Here is a 19,043-nt window from a genome sequence, read left to right on the forward strand (position 1 = left end):
GCAAACTTGCACTCTGGTGGGTACCCAGAGTCTTTGTCTATCTAGGAACAACCCACAGTAATGGGTAGTAAAAAGTTGGAGGAACAGTTTCAGGGACAGGAGAACTGCTGAGAAGGGAAAGTAGATAAGAAAAATGCTGGAAGCAGGGCTGCCCTACAGTTAAGTAGAGTGAGGCAGGTACCTTTGGTGGCAGATGCAGGGGGGCAGGTGATGACTGTGTGTGCTATACAGCCTGCCTGTCATGTTTCTCAAAACCTCCTGCCTTCTTGGGAGACAATAACGAGGCCTGCTAAGTAATCCACAAAGCTTTATTTAAGCAATAAACATCTCTTCCACCTGAAGAGAGTCTGATCTCTGGGAACTTTCCCCTAGGCAAAACTATGCAAACTAAGCGAGGCAATTGTCTGTTCAAGAAGAGGGGAAAGCCTTTTCCCAAGATGCGTTACCTTCAGAGAGACTAGTTCTGAGGCGGCTTCTGACGCGATGCGATCCAGGCCGACTTTCTCTCGCTTTCCTTTCGCTCCACCCGTTTTAGTCTGCGGCGTATTCCAGGATCGGCTAACCTGTCCGTGTTCTCTCTTTTGGAAGTATGTTGGCTTCCCACTGATTGTGTATTATTTGCCCTTGACGAGATAAGCTCTGGAGAGAGCTCACCACCAGCTGGTGAAGAGCCCGTGAGAACTTTCTCCCCCACTGGTACAGGCTGGCCTGTTTCTGGTGCTGACTCCTCTACTTCAGAGTCTGATTCTGATTGATCACCTGAAACACCTTCTTCCAACCCAGGAAGAGCAGGGGTAGACATGACACTGCCCTGTACCCTCTAAGCTAGCTTGCTGAACTCAAGTGTGGTGGAAAACTATGTTGAAGTAAGGTTGATCAACAGCTGGTAGGCCACTGCATGATCAGAATGCTTGACTTGATGGATCCTTGGTCTGACCCAGCAAGGCTCTTCTTATGTGATCAGGTCAAACCTCTGGAATATGTTATTTCTTCCTTCCCTGGAAGTTGTGTGGGAAGGAAGAGGGAAGAGAGAAAATGGGTGGTCCAGCCACTTTCGGGTCTCACCCTGCCCACTGCTGGCATACAGACCCAACAAGGGAATGCCACCCTCAACAGAAAAAAAAAAAAGATTCCCCACCCTTGCACTAAAGCAACATTCACAGTCTATCCAGACAAGGGCTCCGATACTTCTGCACAAGGCCTAACCGGCCATAAAAGGCATATTGGGTAGATAAGCATGTAAAATATTTATGATTTAATATGTACAGTTAAACTATCTTTTGCTGCAAATAAAGTGGTAAGCATTTTGCAGTTTTATAGCTTTAATGGTTAATGAGAGAATTTTTAAAGGGTATGTATGTACAGTATTTTAATTAAAAATTTAATTTAAAATAATAAAACCATGAAGAATATTACAAAGGGCAGTTGCAATCGATATAATGGCTTGGAATTTTAAACAAAAATACATTGATTAAAAGCACTATATAGCAAAGTAAAATTAAAAACAAACAAACAGACGTGAATCTTTGGGCAAACGTAGGTGGTTGCTTTGTCACTGTAACCTGAAATAAACCGTAGCTCAATCCTGAAGTTCATAAACTTGTGTTTCACTATGAAATTGTATTTCATCATTAACTGCCTTCCAAGGGAATCCAAGATTTTGGAACGCAAAACTCATAATTGACTTTATAGAAATGATTGGAAAAAAGAGGGCCAGAATCAAGGGTAGGCATAATGGGGCAACTTGCCAAGGGCCAACACCCCAGATTGGGTCCATGAGAAGAACCTCTTGGAGTTGCTCATTCCCTTTGCCATTGTAGCCTGCTGGTTTACCTGCCCAGGTGACTGTGGTGATGAGAAGAAACAGTAGATGCTGCTGCCCACTTCGTCACTAGTTCTCCGGCTGTGAAACAAGGAAGCGGTAGCAGTGATGAGAAAGAAGTAGGAAGAGTCACTAAGGGAGGGGAGTCACTAAGGGAGGGGACCCTATTTGTTCCAATTTTATTGTTTATAGCCAATAGCCATTACAATATCAACACAGAAAACGTATTTGTAAAACGTTGGACAATCAAAATGGAGGGGTACTGGCAAGGCCATAAAAATCCAAGTAATATGATGTTAAGCATTTGTTTGAATTAAAACAGAACTCCCCTTATCTTTTCGTTGGTGATGTTTTTCAGAGAGGCCCCCTTACCTTTTTTTTTTTTTTTTGCAGCTAGCGCAAACAGAGCTACTCTATAGCTGATGAATTTGTCTCGGTCCACGAGCAGCCGTCTGATCTTGAGGTCATCTGCTAGGCCTTCTGACGAAGTCTGGAAAGGGATGATAAACTTGACCCTAGGAGAGTTATATAGAGGAGGGGGAACCTACAGTTGCCCATTGAAAATCTGGCTGGCAGAAGCCAGCAAAAGATCAATTATGTCTAAATGGAGCAGGGCAAATTGAAGTCGAGCCAATTGAGGGTGCCTTGCCCAAGAGCCCTCAATAACCTGGAGCCTGCACTGGGAATCATAGAATAGTAGAGTTGGAAGGGGCCTATAAGCTGTGGGCTTCCAGCTGCCTTAATAGTAATCTTGATGCATTCATTAAGTTTTGCCTCTCTTTGTTGGAATCTATAAACTGTGTTAGCATACACACACATACACACACACATGCTATCAGGCTTTTTTCCCTCCTGTGCTGTCCCAGAAGACTGGGGTAGGTGTCCAAAATATTCCAAAACTAAAACTTCTGTTTATTTCAGGGAAAAGAGATGAATAACCAACAAGAACCCAAGACGTTTAAAATCCAAGCTTCCCCCTCCCTCAAAAGACCTTGCCGTCCACCCCCAAAGAGTGGGGAAGGGGGGAGCAAGCATATTTGTTTGGGAAACAAAAATCCACACATAGTACAAGAGCAAAAAATAAAGTCTCAAAGAAATTAGCAAACTTTTAAGTTCATAAAAATTCTTCATCAGGTTGGGTTGAAGCATAACATCCCCAAAATGGTAGAGTGAGCAGGTGGGCATTGTTTGATTCATGCACAAAGGGGAGAGAAAACAGTGTTACAGGACATGATATGAAAACCTGAAGACTGCAGGTTGTGATAGTCCTAAAATGGAACATCACACAGGCATACATTGTAGTCTGTGCTGGATGCAGAAAGATCTTGGGTTGCACCAAGGCTATTGGGAAAATAAAACAATGGCAGTTCTCTCTTTAAACATATAAATGTCAGGAGTTACTTGAGTCTGTTTGCAGTTCAACTTAGAACCTAGCCTGAGACAAAAGCTCCCTCGAGAATTTCCCACTTAAACTGGGGGGAGGAGTGTAAGGTATTCCAAAATCTCCCCCAACTTGTCTTTTCCCTTTTATATTACCATCTCTTTCACAGTAGTATTGTTCCTTCTACTTAGCAGATGCAATTCCCTGCTCCTCCCCCGAAGCAGTCCAGTCAGGGACATCATCATCGCATATCATTCTGAGGCAAGTTCTGGGGATGGGGGCAAAATGGTGTCCATTAATTGCCTGGGAAGACGTCCATCTCCTGGAACTTCAGTCAGCTTTCCCCTCACACCTGAACATTGTCAAAAATGTCCCTTTGTAAATGACATTGCGAAACTGGGGCGGTGAGGGGGCAGAACCATGGACTCAGTACCCACAAAACGCACGGGTGCATTGTGAATCAGACTGCAGAAGAATGCTAATCCTAATATTGGGAACACTGGAGACATTATTTATGGTGATGCTAAGGACTGGGCTGTGATCCCTTGTCAATTCTCCAGTGAAGTGTAGCTTGGCAAATCAACCTTTGAATCCACGTGACACAGATAGTATGTTAATGACATGCTTGGAGAAGTTCTCAGGTATTATGTCTTTTAAAACAGTCCGGAAACTTCAACTGGTACAAAACAGGGCAGCACGTTTACTAACAGGGACTGGCCGATGAGACCACATTATGCCAGTCCTTTTCCAGCTTCATTGGCTGCCAGTCCGGGCCCGATTCAAAGTGCTGGTATTAACATTTAAAGCCCTAAACGGCTTGGGGCCAGGTTATCTGAAGGAACGCCTCCTCCCATATGTACCTGCCTGGACCCTAAGGTCATCCTCAGGGGTCCTTCTCCATGAGCCCCTGCCAAAGGAAGTGAGGCAGGTGGCTACCAGGAGGAGGGCCTTCTCTGCTTTGGCACCCCGGCTGTGGAATGAGCTCCCTAAGGAGGTTAGCTTGGCACCTACATTACATGCTCTTCGATGCCAGGTGAAGACCTTTTTATTCTCCCAGTATTTTAACTGTCTATAAATAGATTTTAACTTGTTGGTTTAGATTTGTATTTTTGCATTACTGCTGTTTTTGTCTGGTTGAGCTTTTATATTGTATTTTATATTATGGTTTTATACTGTTGTTTTATACTTTGAATGATTTTAATTTTTGTGAACCGCCCAGAGAGCTGCGGCTATTGGGCGGTATAGAAATGTAATAAATAAATAAATAAATATGTTAATGACATGATCTTGGAGGTCATGACTAGAAATAGGGCTGAGATTATTTTGGCAGTCTTCTTTTTAAAACCTACCCATGGATTTGCTCATGTAACGGTTATAATCCAACACCCACCCACCCCATTCTTGTATAACTGAGATCAGATTATACAAGCCACAAGCCTTCTAGGCTTAATTCAGGGAAATAATCTAGGGAAATAAGAATGTGAAATGGAAGACCACAGAAAAGAAAATCCATCTAAATTTATTGCTCTAAGATATATGCCTAATATCTAATCCATTTGTGGAAGTGACAATCTTATTTTTCTAATTAAAAAAATAATTAAAAATAATAATCTTGCACTAATTAAGTCCCTTGGAAGTACTTGGTGTTGCGATTGACCAGTGATCTATAAATTTATTAAATAAGAAAGATCACGATCCAGTCCATTTTGAGCACTTTTAAAACTATTTGCATTAAATGGAAATTATTTTAAACACATGCGTAACTCCACCATCAAATTCAGTGAGGTTTAAAACTGCTTAGCTTTAGCTAGATTGTGCAGTGAATAAAGAAGGATGCACACGGTCTGTTTTCATTACTTTGTTCACAATTATAGTTACGGAACAGGCAATTGCAGGTGAGGCGCATGGTTTAAAAAAGAACTGCTTCTCAATGTCAACGGGGAAGTAAACACACGGAAGAAGCCTGCTTTCAAGCAGATTTCAAAAGTCACATTAATGTTTCTATTTACCTTTGGGCCTTTCATGATGTTATCATCGCAGGCTGCTTTTACAGGATACAGGATATTTTTCCAAGGGTCATAACCCAGGGGTATGACATAGCTTAGGTTTTAATAACCTGATGAAATCTAGGTCATGCAATCCTCTTTATCCACTCAAACTCCTCGAGCTACGAAGCACAGCCTTGGTGTTATATGGGCAGCGTGGACAATTATGTAATTTCAGGATTCCATTACTGCACAATGAGATATTTAGCGATATATGGCAGTACATAGTGGAGACCAACTCTGCCATTCTAAAACATATGATGACTGCCTAATAAACAGTTGAGGTCTTTGCTACATCAACAATACACTTACACACCAGTAAATCCTGATGAAATCAAGAAAATGTAGTCAAGGGAATTTTAGCTCAAAACCTAATTCAAGCTACATTTAATAAATACCCTACAGCATGGATGGGCGGAACATATTATTATTAATAATAATAAAATTTATTTCTTACCCGCCTTTCCACTCCGATTGAGGCAGGGAACAACAGTAAATATAAAATACACAAAACTGAATTAAGATCATAATGTACATTGTTAAAACATCCTAAAACCATTCTAAAACATCCTAAAGTTCCCCTGGATAGGCCTTCCAGAAGAGATCGCGCTTGATAGTTTCTTAAATGCTAATAGACTGTCAAGTTGACGAGTCTCCTCCAGCAGGACATTCCACAGCCTGGGAGCAGCAGAAGAGAAGGTCCTCTGAGTAATACCCGTCAGCCTAACTTTGACTGACTGAAGTAGATTCTTCCCAGAGGAACTGAGTGTGTGGGGCGGGTTGTATGGGAGAAGGTGATCCTGCAGGTAGCCTGGACCCAAATCATGCAGGTCTTTAAAGGCAGGGTGACCAAACGTCCGGATTGGCCCGGACATGCCCGGAAAACGGGGGGGAATCTGCGTCCAGCCGGAAATACCTTCCCCCCCCCCTTTTGTCCCGCCCCAATGGAAGCCGGGAGAGCCTTAATAAACCCCAATTTACCAGGCCTAAATTTCTCTAGTGAGTGGTGGTGGCCATCTTGACTCTCGCCCGAAATCACGCGAGATCTCGGCAGCTGGCTGGGAACTCTGCGAGACCCAGCCAACAGCCGAGATCTCGCGTGAGTATGGGCGAGATTCAAGATGGACACCGCAAGGGGTGGGTAGTGAGAGTGGGGTGAGTGGTTGGGGGCTGCGTGCAGGAACTTCCAGCAACGCAGCCTCCAGCCCCCCACCCCCCCAGTGCAGAAGCAGCAGCAGCAGGAGCAGCAAGAACAGGAGGAGGTAAGACTGAAGTTTGTGTGTGTTTGTGTGTGAGAATGTGTGGGTGCATGGGGTCTTTGAGTGAATGCATGTGTGCATGCATGTTTTTTGAGTGAGTGATGCTGAGTGTGTGTGTGCATGCACACGTGTGCTGGCAGTGTGAGTGTATTGATGTCTGAATGGGATGCCTGGTTGTTTGACTGAATGAATGCATGTGCATGATTGCAGTGGGGGTGGCTGTAGTTTTCTGTGAGTTGGGGGGATGATTTAGAGGTGATGTTCCTATTAAATAATGCATTTTAGACTAGGGGTGTGCATGGACCCCCCACTCCGCTTCACTTTCAGATCCGCCATTTTTCAGATCGGGCCGCTCCGCCCTGCCCCCACTCCACCTATGCCCACTCCGCTCCGCTTGGAGCTCCGGATCCGAGCTCCGTTACCCCCCCATAGGGGGGGTTACCGGGCCCTGCCGCCATCGCCACCCATGCGACGACGGCGGCAGAGCCCGGTAAGGGGGAGGGGGGGCCTTACCTGCCTCCGTCCGCGGTCCGTCGCCGTCTTCAATTGAGCCCACGGTTCCACCAGGAAGTCTGGGCCGCAAGCGGCCCAGACTTCCTGCTGGAACCACGGGCTCAATTGAAGACGGCGATGGACCGCGGACGGTGGCAGGTAAGGGAGAGGAGGGCGGGGGGTGTTACCTGGCCCTGCTGCCATCGCCGCCCATGCGGCGACTGCGGCAGAGCCCGGTAAGGGGGAGGGGGGCCTTACCTGCCTCCGTCCATGGTCCGTTGCTGACGGACTGCAGACAGAGGCAGGTAAGGGAGAGGAGGGGGGTTTACCAGGCCCTGCTGCTGTCGCCGCATGGGCGACAGCGACAGCGGCAGGGCCCGGTAAATCCCACTTACCTTTCCGGCGGAACTCCGGATCAAGGCGAAGGATCCGCCTTCACCTCAATCCTCTTCGCCACGCTCCGCCGGCCACCCAATCCTCTTCGCCTCCGCCTTAAGGGCAGGCGAAGCCCCCCGCTCCGCTTCTAATTCGCCGGTCTGATTAGAAGCGGAGCTTCCTTTCCAATTTGTTTACTATAATTGGCATGACGTATGCTTTGTAACAGTGGCTGACAATTGTTCATCCTTCTTAAAGAAACTTTTTTAAAAATTAACAGGGTTGCTATTATCATCATTATCATCATCTCTCTCTTTTCTTGCTTGTGGTTTTTCTAGATGAACATGATGGGCTTTGCCAAGTCATGTTGTCTTTTACTGATTCAGAAATGTCCTGACTATTGAACATATTTTAAGTATAACTACTTTCTGGATGTTGGCATGCATGTATTTCGGTAGACCTAATTTCTGAAGGTTTTCTGTAAAAACAACCACAATGTCATGCTGGTGACTGATGTGACTAACAAATAATTGTAAGTTTTTCCTGGTGCCATATTTCTTTAACTTCCATATCCAGTGATGAATATTTTTCTTTTCTACAACATTTTTGTCATTAGGTATTGCAATTTCAATGTAGGAGTGTTTTTCTTGGTTATTTTTGACTGTTATGTCTGGTTGAAGTTGAAACAAGCTAAGTCACACTTTAACCCATTTTGTTCCATGGCTAACATTTGCAGGCTGTTACGTGATGCGTTCTCATTAGACCCGTGTACAAAAAAGTCAGTACTGCTCACAGAAGCTACCTTGTAACAACTCCCCCCATTGATGACAAACCAATCACAACAATTATACAGGTTGGAACTGGAGACTTATTTCACTGGTCTAGAATCATAGTAACTACTCTTTCTAATTAGACTTTATAGCCAATTAGAATTTATCCTTAAAACAGGATACAGTATTGCAAAAACATGTTCATGCTGAAAACACAAAAGTGATAATCTGGCAATACACAATACTACTGACAGTATAAAAACTGTGGCACTTAAACATATTCTTTCTGAGGTGGGGGAACACATTTTATATGATTCTTTCATTCTTGCTTATTGCTTATGTGTGACTGCCTATGTATGGTGATTAGCTGGTGGAGGGAATGGAAGAAGAGTTGAATGTACTAGGATAGACAAAGAAACTTGCTATTAAGGAGGGAAGCATGGGGTAAACTTCACAATATTAACACTATAAATGTTTTGGGAAAACAACAATTGGAAGAGAGTGCATCTTTCTTTATACAGGAGTAAAACAATTTCACTCAAAGTTCTATTTTTATTCAGCTGAGATATCAGTTCTTGATGGGACTGGAATTTCTAGAGCTTCTTCAAAAGCAAGTTTTCTTGCAACGTGCGTTGCTCCGGCTCCGAACGCGGAAGCCGCAGGGAAGACACTATCCCTGCAGCGTCTGCCATTTTTTGTTTTGTTTTAAAGGGGCCACGTGCGCCCTGAAGACTCCGCAACAGGTAAGGTTCTTTAAAAAAATTAAACCCCCGTCCCGCTCCTGATTCCCCCCTCCCCACTCTTTCCCCATCCTCCCTCCCCAGCCCCGATGTCCACGCCGCCCTCCCAGTCATCCTCCCGTGTGTGTGTTTGTGCCGCCTGTCCGTCTCTGCCGCCCTCCCTGTCCCCCTCTCCTGCCGGTCTGGCCTCCCCCCCAATCCCCTCCCAGCGTGCTGTTCCCTCCGCGGCTTTTCCCGGCTACTCGCGAGCAAGCGAGTAGCCGCAAAAAGCCGTGGATGCTGCTAGACCTTCCGCAGTCTCAGCCTCAGGCCGGGACTGCAGAAAGGGCGCGCCATAAGCGACTTTGCTTATGGCGCCTTTAACCAGGTCTCGGCACGGCCTGGGCCCGGATACCCCTGTGCGTCATCTGCATGCACAGCAGGGAAACCGGGCCTCACAGCGCGCTAAGGCCTCGTCTAGCAACGGCCTAAGTTATCTGGAATGCTGCATACAGTCTATTGTGGGTCTTCTCACTGACGAGCAAATAGTCTATATGGAATTATTGGGTAGCTGCTTGTTTTTGGGCTCTTGTAGTCTTTGGATGCTGGAAAACTACTGCAACTGGTGTCATCTGGACTCTGGTCTTCTGTACTGCAGTTCATCTGGGTTCCATCTTTCATTATTACTTTTCTGTGAAGACTTCTTGCATCTCTTTAGGGTTATGATGGTGTTGGCAAAAACCTGCATAGGAAATTAACTACAAAGAGGTGTGGACTTTCTCCATCGCTGGATGAAGGGCAATAACAAAACAATAACTATGTACATGAATCTGTGCATCTTTTTTTTTCTCCTTAAGATTTAGAAGCTAAGTTTTTACTCTGCACATGCTCTTGGCTAGGCTGCCAAGGGCTAGTTAAAGCTGAGTGAAACTTTCAATCAGGGGGCTTTGGGGGTGGCAGCATTTCTTGTTATTATTATTATTATTATTTATTTATATAGCACCATCAATGTACATGGTGCTGTACAGAGTAAAACAATAAATAGCAGGACCCTGCCGCATAGGCTTACATTCTAATAAAGTCATAATAAAACAATAAGGAGGGGAAGAGAATGCACCAAACAGGCAGTATAAAAGTCAGAACAAAATCAAGTTTTAAAAGCTTTAGGAAAAAGAAAAGTTTTTAGCTGAGCTTTAAAAGCTGCGATTGAACTTGTAGTTCTCAAATGTTCTGGAAGAGCGTTCCAGGCGTAAGGGGCAGCCGAAGAAAATGGACGAAGCCGAGCAAGGGAAGGAGAGACCCTTGGGCAGGTGAGAAACATGGCATCAGAGGAGCGAAGAGCACGAGTGGGGCAATAGTGTGAGATGAGAGAGGAAAGATAGGAAGGAGCTAGACCGTGAAAAGCTTTGTAGGTCAACAGGAGAAGTTTATATTGGATTCTGAAGTGAATTGGAAGCCAATGAAGAGATTTCAGAAGTGGAGTAACATGGTCAGAGCGGCGAGCCAGGAAGATGATCTTAGCAGCAGAGTGGTGAACAGAAACCAATGGACTGATGTGAGAAGAAGGAAGGCCAGTGAGAAGAAGGTTGCAGTAGTCCAACCGAGAAATAACCAATGCATGAACAAGAGTCTTGGCAGAAGAGACAGACAAAAATGATCGAAACCTGGCAATATTATACAGGAAAAAACGACAGGATTTAGCTACTGTCTCAACATGAGGAATAAAGGAGAGCAAGGAATCAAATATAAAGCCAAGACTACGAGCTTCCTTGACTGGAGTAAGTGTAACATTATTGACAGTAAGAGAGAAAGAGAGATGAGGAGAAGGTTTAGGAGGATAAACAAGCAATTCAGTCTTTGCCATATTAAGTTTCAAATGACGATGAAGCAGCCAAGCTGAGATATCTGAAAGACATGCCGAGACATTGGCAATAGAGCGTCTGTGGCGAAGTAAGGCGATTCTAACTCAAGAAACTTACAGCACTGAAGGGGATAACGCCACAATGGCACATTTATTGAGGTTGAAACAAATACAAAGGCACAAGCTAGTTTTGGGGAAATTAGCTGAGCAAGTAAAGGCTTAGAAGCAGTTTCAAGATTGAAAAATAGACCTTTTGAGACTTAAGAGCATACACACAGAGACAGCAGGGGAAAGAGTAGAGGGAATCTTTAAAGGCAATATACCTCTCCTTGGGCTGCAGCCCTTTCTTGTAGAGCAAAACTGTGGAGCATTGCAACTCTTGGTCTTAGGTGAAGAGAAAAGGAAAGCAGCGAGGCAAAGCATGGCAGCTTGCTCTCGCAAGCTGGAATCTGTAGTAAGCTCAAAAAGAAGAAGCTAGCCTCTCTTTCCCCTCCCCCTTTAGGGGGTCTTGGTATGATCTTGTTTAAAGGTCTACTTGCTATGGGAACAAAAGAGGGTGATTTGGGGATGATGGCTGTACTTGATGCAGCTTGGAGTTCAGCAACAGGGCTACATTAACATGTGTATGACCAGGTAAAACTCTTGCCATCCAGCATTCATATTCTGCTTAGTTTTACCCCTACCTTTGTCTCTGGGGAAGGCATTTGAAGACCTCTATCAGGAAATGGTTACTCGACCTAGGCCTTCTGTGAATGCTCTCAGTCTATAGGTGGGGTTTTGGGTCACTTCAAAATGGAGTCAGTACTGCTCACAGAAGCTACCTTGTAACAAGGCTAATAGTAGTTTATGCTCTTTCTGAATGTTTGGTTGTTGTATACTTGTCAACTGCTTCATTTGTTCAGTGGTAGCAGTATGCAGTAAGGTGATGGGGAAACAGTGTTAAATGTTAGGAAAGGTTAGACTATGGTCATCCAGTGAAGGATTTGCAGTCAGAAAAGATATTTGAGGGAAGGGAAGACTGTATCACACACAGGGCTCATCTACACCAAGCAGGATATTCCACTCTGAAAGCGGTATAGAAAATCCAGGCGCCACACTACTGCTTTATAGCAGTATTGAAGTGTACTGACAACTGTTGGGGCCCATGACACATACCATATACCACTTTCATAACACTTTCATAGTGTTATATCCTGCTTGGTATAGATGTGTCATGGGCCCCAACAGTTGTCAGTGCTCTTCAGTACCACTATAAAGCAGTAGTGTAGCTCCTGCAGTGCAGTTGAATACCTCTATAAAGTAATAGTGTGGCTCCTGACTTTTATATACCGCTTTCATAGTGGAATACGCTTCTTGGTGTAGCTGAGCACACAGTATAGCAAAAGCTTCAACGTATAGCAAAAGCTACAGAAGTAGGAATGAATGAACTTAATTTCAGATACATTGAATGTCTCACTTATACTTTATTCCAGTGATTTATTCCAGGCACAGTTACAAAATGGGGGATACTTGGCTCAGCAATACTACAAACGAGAAGGATCTTGGAATTGTTGTAGATCGCAAGCTGAATATGACCCAACAGTGTGATATGGCTGCAAGAAAGGCAAATACTATTTTGGGCTGCATTAATAGAAGTATAGCTTCCAAATCACGTGAGGTACTGGTTCCTCTCCATTCAGCCCTGGTTAGGCCTCATCTAGAGTATTGTGTCCAGTTCTGGGCTCCACAACTCAAGAAGGATGCAGACAAGCTGGAGCGTGTTCAGAGGAGGGCAACTACGATGATCAGGGATCTGGAAACAAAGCCCTATGAAGAGAGACTGAAAGAACTGGGAATGTTTAGCCTGGAGAAGAGAAGATTGAGGGGAGACATGATAGCACTCTTCAAATACTTTAAAGGTTGTCACACAGAGGAGGGCCAGGATCTCTTCTCGATCCTCCCAGAGTGCAGGACACAGAATAACGGGCTTAAGTTAAAGGAAGCTAGATTCCATCTGGACATCAGGAAAAACTTCCTGACTGTTAGAGCAGTACGACAATGGAATCAGTTGCCTGGTGAGGTTGTGGGCTCTCTCACACTAGAGGCCTTCAAGAGGCAGCTGGACAACCATCTGTCAGGGATGCTTTAGGGTGGATTACTGCATTGAGCAGGGGGTTGGATTCGATGGCCTTGTAGGCCCCTTCCAACTCTGCTATTCTATGATTCTATGATTTTAACGTTAAGATGTAATGTAGAACAGGTCTGTCTTAATTGTGTGCTGTGAAATCAGACCTGTGACCAAGGCCATGTTTGGGTGGGCACGCCCCTTTGGGGCTGGATATGCTGGTGAGCACACCCCCTTGGGGGCTGGACATGTTGGTGGGCACACCCCCATGGGGCGGCCATGTTGTCCTCCTTTTTGGTTTCCAAAATATGGTCACCCTATTTAAAGGTGATAACCAGCACTTTATACTTCACCCAGAAACTAATTGGCAGCCAGCTGATTTGGATCACTCATAGTAGATCAACAAAGACTTCTTTACAATGAAACAGCTTCTCCCTCCTTTCTAAATCAGGCTTTTAGAATTTTTGATCTGTAGTACCTCAAATATCGTTTTGTACTTGTAAATGCAGGTCATTCCATTATATGACTCATGGGCTGTAGTAGATCATTGGCTCTGCTCCCTGAACTAACTGATTGCATCTGACTCCACTCCTCTGATTACCATTTTACACCTGGCTCCCATTGGTGAACATCAGGGTTCTAGTAATAAAATAAAATAATAATAATGAAGTCGATCCTGTAAGCCCAAACTCTGTCCATGCCTGTCCTAGAATAGCATTAAAAAGGCATATATGCATGATATTTTTTAGCCTATTAATGAATCTTTAATATTTTACATCTTGAAAAGAATGTACTACACATACTACTGTGAAAATGCAATGTCTTTTAAACCAACCCAACATGCAGTTTAAGTGGGGGAAATTGTTCCTAATGGAAGGACTGTTATTTTAAAATGTGGAGCATGGAAAGACCATACAACAAGTTGGCATGTTAGAAGATAGTTTGTAAATCAATTGTTTAAGTAATGGCAAGTGAATGAAAACAGAATTGGCTGATGACGAGCAGACATGAACGTCAAATTATTTGGGAATAAGACCCAACGGTTTCCATAGACCGTATGTCCAATTAAGGCCTGATGTATGGCAGTAAAGTTGTTGTTATGCAATAACGCTCCGACCGCGTGGAATAATTCTTGATAAAATGCTGCAGAGAGAGGAAACCTTGCCTCTAAACAGGAAGACCCAGACCATGAAAAGGAAGGGTTACTGGAAGAGATGTCGAGAGGTGGCACAGGCAAAAAGCAGCGAGGAAAGAACAAGGAGAGGGGCAATTAAGGGTGTGTTGCATGTGGGGCTGGCGGGGAGGGAGTAGGGTGCTCCTGAGGTAGTAGAATGTTTCACTACCTTTTAAGTGTGTGCGTGCTTCTATCTCTTTCATGCGCTGACACCGAGGCTGCACAATGCTAGAATGATTGATGTTTGCGGGGGATGTGAGGCCAGGGGATACGAGTGTGTCCTTCTGGGGTTCCTGGGAGCAGGGGTGGTTCTAGACGGAGGCATGTGGGGCAAGCACCTTCCCAAACATGGAGCTCGCCACTCCACTCCCCCCCCCCCCCAATTCCTGGACTCCTATCATTACTTGAAAGAAAGGGACTATTCACATAATGCAAGTGCATTCATATATTAGCATCTCTGTAGCTCTTATACAGTCCCCCCCCCCAGGTGGTCAGATTTGGCATCCTTGTGCCTGGGAGTGTCTTCTATCAACATTGGTTGGTGGCCCAGCTATGGCCCTATCTGGACAGGGATAACCTGGCTTCAGTTGTCTACGCTCTGGTAACCTCCTAGTTAGATTACTGTAATGCACTCTATGTGGGGCTGCCATTGAAGACGGTTCAGAAGCTTCAGCTTGTGCAAAATGCAGGGGCCGGAATGGTAACAGGGACCAGATGGTTTGAACGTATAAGACCAACTGGCCCGCTTGCATAGGCTGCCTGTATGTGTTTCCGAGCCTGATTCAAGGTGCTGGTTTTAACCTACAAAGCCTTACATGGCTTGGGACCACAATACCTGATGTAACATCTTTCCCGACATGAACCTACCCATACGCTATGTTCAACATCCAAGGTACTCCTCCAGTTGTCTACTCGGAGAGAAGCTCAGAGGATGGCAAGAAGGGAGAGAGCCTTTTCTGTGGTGGCCCCCCAATTATGGAGCCCCTGACGAGGCTCACCTGGCACCAATATAGTTATGAGACTCACCAGGCGCAAGGAGAAGACTTTTCTCCCAGGCATTTAACAGCAAATGTTGAGTTTTTATCTGACACCAGAATAGTTGCTTTAAATGGTTATTGTCTCCTTTTATGGTTTTTAAATTTTGTATATCGGTTTTTAATGTTCAGTGTTTTATAAACTGCCGAGAGAGCTTTGGCTATGAGGCGGTATATAAATGTAAATAATAATAATAATAATAATAGTAATAATAATAATAATAATAATAATAATAATAATAATAATAATAATAATATAATTTCACCTCCCCCTGGGTGGTCAGAGTTAGGCCTCCAGGTGGCTGGATTTGGCCCTGGTCCTGAGGTTCTGTATCCCTGCTTTAGAGATTGTCAATTCATGTATCATAGGAAGGATCTGGTTTATAAACACTGCTGGTTTATAACGGTACTAAACTGCACTGACAACTGTTGGGGCCCAGGACACTTTCCATATACCATTTTCAAACCACTTTCATAGTGTTATATCGTGCTTGGTGTAGATCTGGCCACAGTCTCTGAAACCAGCATCTTTCTATAGCATGAATCAAAGTATGGGCCATCTGAAAAACTGTGATCTTGACAGGTCTGCTGTCAGAGTGGTTCCTAAGAAGACACCAAACCTGTTTAGCTGTCTACGCCCAACAGCATGACCATCAGTCCAGTGTCATGTTCACACTGATTTTAGCTCTGTGATTAGGATTACCTCTTTTTTTTTTTAAAGGTCTCTCCATGTGCTGATCTGTAATGCTGCTGTGTTTGCTCTCCCTTGGCAATTGACCGAAGACGGTCTGGAGTCCACCTTCCAGGTGAATTACTTGGGGCACTTCTATCTCGTCCAGCTCCTTGAAGATGTTCTTCGTCGCTCCGCTCCTGCAAGAGTTGTGATGCTTTCCTCTGAATCACACAGGTTAGTTCCGGCTTGGAATGGGCAGACTTTTCTTGAAAAGCACTTCAGAATTATTATTTTTTAGCAGTGGTTACCTGGAAACCGAGTGCACCCACAGGTAATCATGCCAAAACATTTCCAATGTTTTCAATTTTAATGTTTAGTTTAAATAATAATAATAATAATAATAATAATAATAATAATAATAATAATAATAATTTATTTATTACCCACCTCTCCCTCTGGATTGATGCGGGGAACAACATCAAATATAAAAATACTCTAAAGTATATAAAACTGATTAAAAACATATAAAACTAATACATTATTTTAGAAAAGCTCCTTCGATAGCTCTTGAAGAGGAACGTGAGGCAACCGCTAAAGCGGAAGTAGCCATTTCTACAAAAAGAAAGAATTTGTAGCATTAAAAAAAAAAAAAAAAAAAAGAACGGAAGGGGCAAATTTCTGAAATTTAAATCTCTGAAATTTAAGATGGCTTCCATGGTGTAATGGATAGAATTTTGGATTTGACCCCTGGAGATTTTGGTGCAGGTGAAATCTCAGCTATAAAGTTCACTCCGTAGCCTTGGTCTAGTCATTGTTTTTCAGCCCTAACCACATCTCACAGGGCTGTTCAGATCAAATGGATGGTGGAGGAGTCATAGCTGGTGTCCATAGTGTCACATGGCATGTTCTGTACATGCACTGGATTTGAAAAGCAGTACTTGATAATTTGGTGACTCTCTGCAACCCGTGATATAGCAGGGGAAGGGATGTTTTCTGCTTGGGCAGAGGGCTCTTTGAATCCTGAACCATATCTGTTACCTTGACTTCCTTCATCAAGAAGTGGGATACAAAAGTCAATGCTAAACTCATAAATGAACCAATACTAAGAATGGATGCCATGTAGTGATTCATTTCTTGTAATATTGTAAAGTTCATCTTTTTGGTCAACCTTAGTCAGGGACGTCTTAACAGCATTATAGGCCCCTGGGCAAAGCAGTACACTGGGCCCTGCCTACACAACCACTCACAGGAATAAAAATGTAAATTATCGATAAAATAAACTTATATTTATTGGTACCTCCAACAAAATCAGTGTTTTGACATTAAAAAAAAAACATGCTGTACAGCAAAGATTAATCAATACAAACGTTTGGACAATTTAACATGAGCCTTGAACTGAAAAACAAAGATTAGTGTTAAATTCTGGTCTGTGCATAAATTAGCATGGGGCCCCTATGCTCGTGGCCCACCCCGGGCAACTGGCCAGCATGCCCATGCGTTAAGACGGCACTGACCTTAGTATGAATGCAGGTTTCCTTTGCTGTTTTGCCATTGGTTTTGTCAGGAAAGGGAATAATAATTGATTAAATTGAAAAGACATGACCTTTATTGAATTGTCATTCAACAACTTCAATGCCATAGCATAACTGGAGAAACAATGCAATTAAAAACTTTTAGATTAAATCCAATTTGTTTTTGGTTTGTTTTCTCTAAGCCTCATCAGATGTGGGAGGGAAATTGCATTTCCTTACCATCACTTTTCCCCCCCCCCGCTTCTGTCCCACAATACTTCCTCTTTCTTTACATGGAGAAGAAGGAGGAAGTAAACAATGACCACATGGACCATTCAGTGTGCATTTTTGTCCCAGCCAAACCAAGTCAGTTTTTCTGGGTCTTTTTTTTTTGCGATGGGAAAGTGAGCAGAAGGGGTGGGAGACACGTGGGAGGTGGACATCGTCATCAAAAGGACCCACGGGAAAACGTGAGTGGGCAGCAATGAGAGTTCGCTAAAACACTAGTCTGATGACTCTCTCTCTCTCTTTTAAAAAGAAAAATCAAGAAACTGAATGCAGACATTAGCAGCATCACTTTGAGAAGGGACGTGATACATCCCGTACACTTGGGTAGGAAAACTAGCCTCTTTGGTAGAGATTTCAATGGATAACACATCACACTTCTTTTTTAGTTCCTAGTGGAAGTGCAGTTGACAGAGGAGGAATATTCTATCTCATCTCAGCCACCTTTGTAGCAAAGCTTTGAAAGGCAGAAATATAAAAGTAGCATTAGGGTTTCAGCATGTCTGCTACACAAGGGCTTGCTGAAATTTCCTGGTATGTGAAAGATGGAAAAACTAGCACCGCCTTCTATCAGCTGTAAGAAAATTTAACAGACTTCTAAAAGCTTTCTTCTGATATATATGCATGCTATAGGCTAAGCAGTGTAGAGGAGTGCAGGCGTTGTTCTCCCTACACACAAATACTCCAGTGACCTACTATGAAGCTTGCTTTTTTAAATCATGTTTGCCTAAAATGTAGCCCCTGGGACCTGGCAGAGAGACACCAGCCAAGGGTCAAGCTGAACCCCTTTATCACTTCCCAACATACGGGCTTATAGTATAAATGACACACTGCAGATAGATTTACTTTAACCATTTTAAATTTATGACTGCAGAAATGAAAGGAAGCAATAGAACATGCCTGTAATAAACCTCCCCAGTGTTAAGACATGAAACATCTAGTAATTAGGTAGTATCCCACTCACCCACCCCCCAAATAATCCTTGATGCCCTTATCTTTGCGAATCACCAGGTTTGTGAAAGCAAGTAGCAGAGTCCCATTACAACGAAGGGAGGCTACCGCAGGGCAGGCGAATTTAGCGCTTGAAATAAATCTGCCAACTCCAATCACTTGCCAGATGTGGAGGGCACACTGGGATATGTATAAATGAGCTGTTATTTAATGGGAGATTACGTTGAATTGTCAGCTGCTTGTTTCTCTGTGTAACGCTGATCTCTAGTAGTTTTTCAAATCGCGTCTTTGCTTTTGAGGGTCTCTGTGCCGTTACAAAGCTCAAGTTCACGTCTTTGCAGATCTTGAAAGCTAGATTAGAAATAAAGGCTGAAAACAGTGCAACAAAATATTGGAGCGTTCATGGCTTAGTTGGGCAAAATCAGCCAAGGTTTAGGAAAACTTGTTCTCCAATAAGTAAATGATGTGTGTCCACAGTTAACAACTAATGAGTTTTCCAGTTCTGGGTTTTTTGTCATCCATTAAATCATATTTGAACATATAATAACCATTAAAAAGGGTTGTTGGTTTTACCGTGTTTGAAATGC

The 19,043-nt window shown here is 43.6% G+C and overlaps 1 protein-coding gene across 1 annotated transcript in view; it reads left to right on the plus strand.

Moving 5' to 3' along the window:
- Window positions 1-19,043, plus strand: part of WWOX (WW domain containing oxidoreductase) — a 743,733-nt gene that overhangs the window by 162,603 nt on the left and 562,087 nt on the right. Inside the window, exon 7 of the mRNA XM_063141391.1 lies at window positions 15,758-15,943. Within this exon, the coding sequence (XP_062997461.1) occupies window positions 15,758-15,943 (186 nt within the window). The remainder of the gene's footprint in view (window positions 1-15,757; window positions 15,944-19,043) is intronic.

The sequence above is a fragment of the Elgaria multicarinata genome, chromosome 14 (genome assembly GCF_023053635.1).
Source record: "Elgaria multicarinata webbii isolate HBS135686 ecotype San Diego chromosome 14, rElgMul1.1.pri, whole genome shotgun sequence".
NCBI classification, from domain to species: Eukaryota; Metazoa; Chordata; class Lepidosauria; order Squamata; family Anguidae; genus Elgaria; species Elgaria multicarinata.